Here is an 8,576-nt window from a genome sequence, read left to right as displayed (position 1 = left end):
TGTGTCAATTGCATTATCTGTGCTTTCCCAAATTCATACCCGAATTCGGACTCATCCCAAATACATTGAGTAAAATAATTTCAGTGTGCGCTAGTTGGCAAAAGGATCAGTCCAATAGGCGAAGCAAGACACAGAGCCAGCATGAAATATAACCTGAATAGTGTTTGAGTATTCACTTTTGAAAAAAAACTCAATATTTTCATGAATTGTTTTGTTATATTTTTGTCAATGAATGATAAATATATATATATATACGCACATAAATGTATATATATATATATACATATGTAGATATATTTGCTATTTAGGAGTCAATTACAGGAACCAGGATTATATAAACTCCCACAAAAGCCCTTCCTGAATCCAGGAAACTCCAGTAGGCAAAAAGTCAGAAGAGTGGTATTTTCAAACATATGGGGTTATTTAGATTTTGGCTGATGTATACCATGAATATTGCTATGAGTAGTTGTTTTGAATGCATATGTACATACATGTACATAAATAATGACGCATTAGGCACACATATGCAGGGTACTGAACAGAGGAAATGATGGTTGGTTTCATTGATTTGTTCAGTGAATAAGCATAAATAAGCATGAATAAGCACTCAACGAAGTAGAGTAATACCTTACTGTACGTTCAAATACAACGCAAAACGAAATTTAGAGGCGGCGCGAATGCGTACAAAGTCAATTGAGAGCCGCGAACAGACGCAGCTACGCTCTGGGCAGCGCGACCACCTGAACATGTCTCAACTCGAGCAAGGAATTCGCCAGGCGTGGTGGAGCAAATACAGGTATATCTTAACAATGAATATGAAATAGAATGCTATGAATACTCTGTAGCCTATATACATTGAATAGGTTACATTTAGAATTGATCACATTTTTTTTATGAATGTCAACAATGCCACTGTTGAGACCAAACTCATTAGCATCTATTCACGGCAGTTTTGTTAGTTATCAACTGTCAAACTGACGCGAGTAAAGCGAGACAATATTTCTATTTGCGTTGTATCTGAACATACAGTTAGATACAAATTTGTACTGTACATGGTTCTGTAGAGTCTGTGGATCCAACCCAAAATTGAAAGGGTGCTTTTTTCAGCATACAAATTTCAAAAACGGATTACTGAAACTTTTCGGGTCCTCTATGAAGGTAGAGTAGTCCTCTCTCATCCAAGTTGAAGCAGTTGCTTCACTGGCAACTGTGTGCAACACGGATGTCCTAGCATGTGCATTTCTGTATCTGAAACACAGTATCCAAACATATCCAACAATCTCCAATGATAGTAGTAGTACTGCTCATCTTCTTAGCAGTTCTCTTAGTTACATTTCCATTTTCATCACCATTCTCCCTGCAGTGGTGATAAGTTCAGTAGTCCTATTTGCAATAAAAATACACAATCCTTTGGGCATTCCCGCCATTTGGATTCTCAGAACTATAAAACAAGTCACATCATTTTCATATTAAAGCGGCGAGGGCCGGCTTGCCCCTCTGCCGAATCAATATTAGTGCCATTGGACTTGGACCTAGGCACGTATTCAATATCTATGTTGTTTTTATGTTTCCCTTTCCCTCTGCTCCATACGAAAAGGAGCAGGAAGCAGAACAAGACCACCCCCAGGAATGTGAAACAACCCATTGCTGTCGACACCAAGATGGTCTTTAAGTCCAGTCCGAAGGTCACATTGGTCGTCTCATTGGCAGTGGTGTTGCTGGGATCTGTGTAGTACTGGGTCCTGTTAGCGTAGAGCGATCCCAGACTTTTCACCGCGAGTGAAGCCCTCAAGGTGTCATTTCCAGCTGTGTTGGATGCCAGGCAAAGGTACACACCACTGTCTTGTACCTCTGCTGTCTTGATCTCCAGTGTACCGTTGCTGTGAACAGTAATCCTGCCCTGGTTCTTGTTGGTTAGGAATCGCCGCCGTGGGGATAGCCAGGAAACTATTGGCCTTGGGGTTCCCTCGGCACTGCAGCGCAACGTTGCAGGCTGCCCCTCATCTACAGTGACCATTTGTGTCTTGTTTTCACGAATTTTTGGCTTGGTGCACGTCACATAATAGGACAGCAGGCTCTCCTTGAACTCCTTAAAAGGCCGGCCACGGATCCCTTCGGGCGTGCTACACTCTGGCTGTGACTCGCCAAAGAAGATGGAGTGCCGTTTCTGTAAGATCCACATGAGACGGCAGTCACACACCAGGGGGTTGTTGTCAATCAGAAGAACCTCCAACGCCTCAGGAGCTTGAAATACACCCTTCTCCAGCGTGTCCAAACGGTTGTGTGAGACATTGAGAACTTTAAGCCACCTTAGGCCCTGGAAAGCATTAGGCTCAACAGTGGAAAGCTGAGCCCCAACCAGATGCAGCTCTCGCAATCGCACCAGCTCCATCAGCATCCCTCCTTCAATATGCTTGATGCGGTTGTAGGACAGGTTGAGGTGTGTCAAGTAAGGTAGGTGCTTGAGGGCCTGGTATGGGAAGGTGGACAGGTTGGTGTTGGTTATGAAGAGGGTGGTAAGGTTGAGGCCATGCAAAGTGTTGGCTGGCACATGGTCTAGTGAGGGCCAATTGTCGATCTCTAGGTGCCGCAGGCGGAACAGCTTCTTGAAGGAGTAAGGGTGCAAAGTGCTGATGCTGAGGTATCTTAGATGAAGGTTAACCAAACTGTGTAGGTGGGAGATGGCCTCTGTGGGCACAACTGTAAGGTTGCACCTTTCTAGGGTGAGTATCTCCAGGCTTAACAATCCACTGAATGCGCGGTGGGATATGTAAACCAGGTCATTGTCACCCACTTCCAAGAATCTCAGATTGTGCAAATCCTGGAACATATAATCCAAAAGGATGACAATCTTGTTGTCACTGACATCCAGTCTGGTGAGGTTTGCTAAACCCGTGAACACGCCTAGAGGGATGAGCTTGATGCGGTTGCTCTTGAGACTGAGTGTGTGCATGGTAAATAGGGCATTGAAGGCTCCGGGTTCAACGTAACTGATGATATTTCCACTGAGGTCAAGTTCCTCCAGTCCAGGGAAGGCAGCAAAGTCATCAGGGTTGATCATCGTCAGCTTGTTCTTGCTCAGGTCCAGGATTCTAGTCTCAATTGGAATGCCATCAGGGATGCTTGGCATTCGCTTGCGATGACAGACAACCGCCTTGCTCTGGGCCGAGCACTCGCAGCGAGAGGGGCATCCCAGGGCGGATCCCATGAAGACGGCCACCAGGACCAGTCCCAGGACGGGTTGCCAGCAGGAGATGGCCGTGTGCAGCATGACTTTGCTCATACAGTCAATCATTCTGTCACAGCTCTGCATGAGAGAGAGAGAGAGAGAGAGAGAGAGAGAGAGAGAGAGAGAGAGAGAGAGAGAGAGAGAGAGAGAGAGAGAGAGAGAGAGAGAAAAGGGGGGGAGAGAGAGAGAGAGAGAGAGAAAAGGGGGGGAGGGGCATAGTTAGTTAGTAATCGAAAAAGGTGGAGCAAGAGGTAGTGGAAACTAGTCTTAAATTCAAATCTGTGAGGCACACTATTTCCCTATCCGGCATTTTAAGATTAAACAACATTAGCAACATTATCTCAAGGTTGATGCAAGTTACAACAAAGATGGATAACATGGAATGTGTGAAAATCCCTTGATTTATGAACTGGTGTCAAGTGTTACTCCAATAGACTTAGTCAGGATTATACAATTTACAAGACAGATCAGCCTGCTACTGATGATACTTTCATGTGCTTTCCAAGGATCTAAAGACAGATTAGAGGGTTGTTTCTCTTACACACAAATGCCTCATTCTTGCCATCCTGAGCCACACTAAGCCTTTCTTACTCCCCCCCAGCTTGAGCCAACAACCATGTCCTTCCTTTGACTCATTCACCTGATAAAAAAATGCAGGCATGTGCCACTATTGTGCTCTAATTCCTTCTTGGTTTGTTCTCAGACTTTGAATTTAAGAACTATTTGCTAGAAGCCTTTCATTTCCCATCTATCTCTTCCACCACCATCAGTTGAGTCTGTAGCCTTTTTTACTTTAATTTTTTTTATCAATAGCATACTGATCAAGGCTGCACCTTGGGCCAGTGTTGTTGCACAGCCAGTGTTGTTGCACATGCAAATGCCCTTGTGAGGATTGGGGGATGTTATCTGATGTCGGTCTTCAGCAGCAAGGTTTTTAATTAATAGAACATGTATTGTGTTGCTTTTTACTCAGTTCTTCTGCTATGTTACTGTGACATAATCTCGTTTTAATATATATTATTGCTCTTGTTATTTACTGTATTTTGTTACCTTGTAACTATATTATAATTATAACAATAATTAATTATAATAACACTGAACTACTGGTCTATTCACTTTTAAATGTTGAGGTTAGATACAAAACATTCAATATGTTCATCTGACAGGACTGGGTATTTCTGGGCACAATGCTAACATTTCAAGATAGCTCTGATATTGCCTGACAGACCCATGGGACGTACAAAAGCTAGGAGAGCTAGTTTGCGTACATTCCATGGGTCTGATGTGTCAGGCCTAGGCTAGCTCTGATAATGTATAATACTAGAGCTAGAAACAAGATGGAGTAGAATACAAGAAACACATACATAAGAAAATCCTATTCCTGTATGATAATTAAGCTGCTTAATTTCGTTGGGGGAGTTTTGTTGGGTTTTCACTGAACCCAATTTGACCTCATTTTATCAAACCTCAAATGATCTTGGGCGTGTTGTGTTTTTCACACATGGAAATAGTTCCATTGTTTATATACTGCAAAAACAATGGGCTTTTCTGGTGCTTGAAATGGTGATGTTAGAGGGGGGGGGGGGGGGGGGGTGAATGTGATAATATTGATTTCCTCATCTACCTTGTAGAAAAAAAAACTATTCAGAACAAACTAAAAATAGCTTAATGAAAGAGACCCATCAATAACAATGCAGAGTGGTTTACATAGTCCAATTGCAAGTGTGACCAAACAGTCAACACAGAAACAGTTGGAGGGCATCAGTTAATGGAGGATTAGATTATGCTTGTATTTATATAGATTATCACAAATTCAGCAAAGGATAATAAATTAAGGTTTTAGGGGTTAATATGTTTCTTTTATGTATAATATATAATCAAATGTAATCCAAACTATTAAATTCAACAATTCAACAATATTCATGCAACAAACAACATAATTAGTTGTTTTCCTTTGCGCTATTTGGTTTAGCTGCTTAGCTGCAAACAGTTAGACCAATGACCATGCATGTACCAGGGTAAGCATACAACATGATCGTGCTAACTAATATGAATGGGACGGAGGTTGTGCGCATGTCTCAAGGTTTAATTTTTTTTTTTACATTTGCAAATGTAACAAACATTTTATAAAAATCATCGCCAATGCTGTACACGTGACGGCACATCTGCTCTCAGACTGTGGTTCGCTCTTGCGAGAGGGGGGAGAGAAAGTTGAACACTAGTCAATGCAATGGGATTTCACTCGCTTTGGTTGCTCTTCACTGATCTCTGCTGCCCCTTGCTCCTCCCAATAGGCAACCGTCTTTTCCGGGAGACTGGTAATCAGCCCCCTGGTACCAGTTTACAACATGGCAATGCCCTAGTGAACCTTGGATTGTAGTTGATATACCGCTACAATCAATATTGTACTGTCATAACAGTCTTATGTTTGCAGTACATGATGTTTGCAGTACTAATGCCAATTTGGCCACTGTCACTACCTTATTATCAACCAGGAAATGCCCAAGTGAAACTCAATTATCTAAATTACTTTACAACAAGATTGTGCTAACTAATGTCAACAGAGGTTGTGCCTGGATGTCTCAAGCTTCAAATTCCTGGATTCCTCCGAGGATCTCTCTTGATCCTTCTACCAGTGCGCCATAGAAAGCATACTCACTAACTGTACTATAGTCTGGTATGACAGAAGGCACTGCAGAGTGCAGAGGATGGTGAAAAAAGGCAAACAGGCTCAAAAACAGCTTCTTCCCTTCAGCTATCATTTCACTGAACTCTGTACAACGGGGACACCTAATAATACATCAGATTAGCACATTTACTCAGTAGCTTTGTTATATATATTCCACCACATTTTATATTGTTATGCACTTCACTGTTACCTTGCACTATGGTTAAACACCAATTTATTTTTGTTCTACTGTACTTGTGCTGTACGATGACAATAATTGTAATAGTAATCTAATCTAAGAAAATGCACTCGGCCACAAATAGACTGGGTTGTGAAGAGTAGCACCCATCCCGTCTCCTCTGGTGCGTCATAGGGTGTGCTAAATTTAACTGTGAGGGGAATAATTTATCCCCCAGGCACATAATATGGCAACATAATAGGCTGCCATTCTAACATGATGACATTAAAAAAGGAACAAGTACCTCCTCAGAGAAAACCTTGATGTAGGTATACTGAAGTAATACAGGTCAAATAACACAACTGACATCATAGAGCCGTGTGTGTGTGTGTGTGTGTGTGTGTGTGTGTGTGTGTGTGTGTGTGTGTGTGTGTGTGTGTGTGTGTGTGTGTGTGTGTGTGTGTGTGTGTGTGTGTGTGTGTGTGTGTGTGTGATGCAACTAGGCTACAAGTGTCAACTTTTAGTTTTCATTTTTGGCAGCCTGGGTCATGTTTACAAGTTGGTGGTTAGGGGCCTTCAGGTGGCCCACATCTCCAAGAGAAAGGCTAAACAGTTAGCAAGTGTAGACACTTGAATGTGTCTGACTATGTTCATTATGACTGTTTCAATGATCTGTCCATTTTGTGCCAGTCAAAGCATTGTTGGAGGACTAACACTAGGGGGAGCTGGTTGGCGTCAGTCTGGTGGTTCTGTAGGGGCATGCAGAGAGGATGCGTATCAACGAAGAAGCCACACGTGCAGGGCCTTTTTGGAGCAAACCAGGAGAGCGATTGGACGTGTTTACCGTGAGACTCCTATTTTGAAAACGTGAAAATACCAAATGTGCACCGGAGTAGAAGAAATAACGCTGCATGCCGTGAGTTTATTAATATCAAGTATAGCGTTTAGTCCACGCCAAGAAGAAGAGGACGTTCGGCAGATGGATGTGAATGTAACGGGGAAGCCCGTGGGTATGTCCACAGTCACGGAAACAGGTGTGTTGACGAGTGACTGTGGCAGTGCGGGCTGGTAAATTAAACTCACTTCCCCATAACAGGGTTAACAGACGCATAGGTACGGTAGTTAGGAGTGAATTCACTTCTTAGTGCAGCGGCCTGTGTCGTCGCCCGCGGACGCGGGAGCCCCCTGTTCGACTCCCCCTCGGGACATTCTCATTTAACATCAACACAACGCAGACCAATATGATCCGTCACATGAAGACGAATGCTAAGCTCTGCGTATTAGAACGTACAGTCGGAGAGTTAGGTTAGCCAACTCGGCTATTAGCTTAGCTAAAGTGTATTGAACTAGCATTTTAGCTTAGCACGTCGCGTCGCCCGTTTTACAGCAACAGAAGGACTCATCACCAGGAGGCTCTACTGGACGTCTACAGCATCACTACAGACCACCTACTGACTGCCAGACCAGCCTTGCCTTTGAGTACCACAGGTGACGTTTTCTCGGGACCTTTTACGGCCGAACTACCCCAGACATTTTGTATGCGGGGCTAATCAGCACTTCGTCTATAGACCCTCACGTGCGGGCGAGTTGATTAAAGGTGCATTCCGCACCTGCAGTGTTGCGAAGTATTAACTGTTTTATTTTGATAGCATGCTCGGGACCGAGTGAAGGGGCTGTCCTGTTTTGGGCCACTACGTTCTCTATACTAGCCACGACATGGCGCTGCAACAGGGGTTTTTGTTTATTCTTTTTATGTGGTTATTTTGGGGTGCCGGCTTAGAGTAATTATAAGCAAATGTTCTTAAGGTGTGGGCCCACTTAAGTTTGTGTACTGCAATGTGTTATCAGCGTGGTTGAGCTGAAGTGTATGCGGGGGCAACAGAGAGCATTCGAGGCTTTCGGGTTGGGAAGTGTGTGAAGCGAGCGTTAACCCATAAGGGAATATTGTTTTGCACTGTTCTACTGTTGTGTCGATTTTGCAGTACACAGTAAATGGAGAGACTGATAATTGGATCCACGGCGTTGTGCGTATTTACTTCAAATAAGATAATTACTTACCTCAGAGAAATACTTGTGACCCCCTAAGGTTGTGATAAATTGACCAACACATGTAAAGGGGTTCTGCACTAATACGATTTCTCAACAGCGGAGCAAGAAGGTTTATATATTTATATATATATATACATATATTATCTTTCAAATGCCCGAGTTCAATTTGGATTTAGTATCACCAGGCGTGCATAAAAACAGATAATGAAATCTACTGTACTTTTTTATTTCTACCACAGTGCAACCGTTTTGAAACAAATTTCAGATCTAATTGTTGCTACATGCTAACAATAGGGAAGAGAAACTAACTGTGTTTCAATATTTGTCAAAAACTTTACCCTTTGTGGTAGAATTATCCCGAATAATAACAGTTATTGAAATAATCCATACAGAACTTTGAACCTTGAACCCCATAGAAATGTACAGGAAGTGTAGTTTTGAAAAATGCCAAC

General features: G+C 42.8%; 1 protein-coding gene across 1 annotated transcript; it reads right to left on the bottom strand.

Annotated features, from left to right (window-relative positions):
• Positions 1-1,453: 1,453 nt before the first annotated feature.
• lingo2 (leucine rich repeat and Ig domain containing 2) lies at positions 1,454-3,295 on the bottom strand (the record flags this gene model as incomplete). Its single annotated transcript, XM_084332245.1, has 1 exon — positions 1,454-3,295. The coding sequence occupies one exon, from the start codon at positions 3,293-3,295 to the stop codon at positions 1,454-1,456; it is 1,842 nt and encodes a 613-aa protein (XP_084188371.1).
• Positions 3,296-8,576: the final 5,281 nt, after the last annotated feature.

Source organism: Notolepis coatsorum, assembly GCF_963971535.1.
Source record: "Notolepis coatsorum genome assembly, chromosome: 16".
NCBI lineage: Eukaryota > Metazoa > Chordata > Actinopteri > Aulopiformes > Paralepididae > Notolepis > Notolepis coatsorum.
The sequence above is the reverse complement of the archived record's forward strand: the minus strand, read 5'-3'. Positions and strand labels throughout refer to the sequence as shown.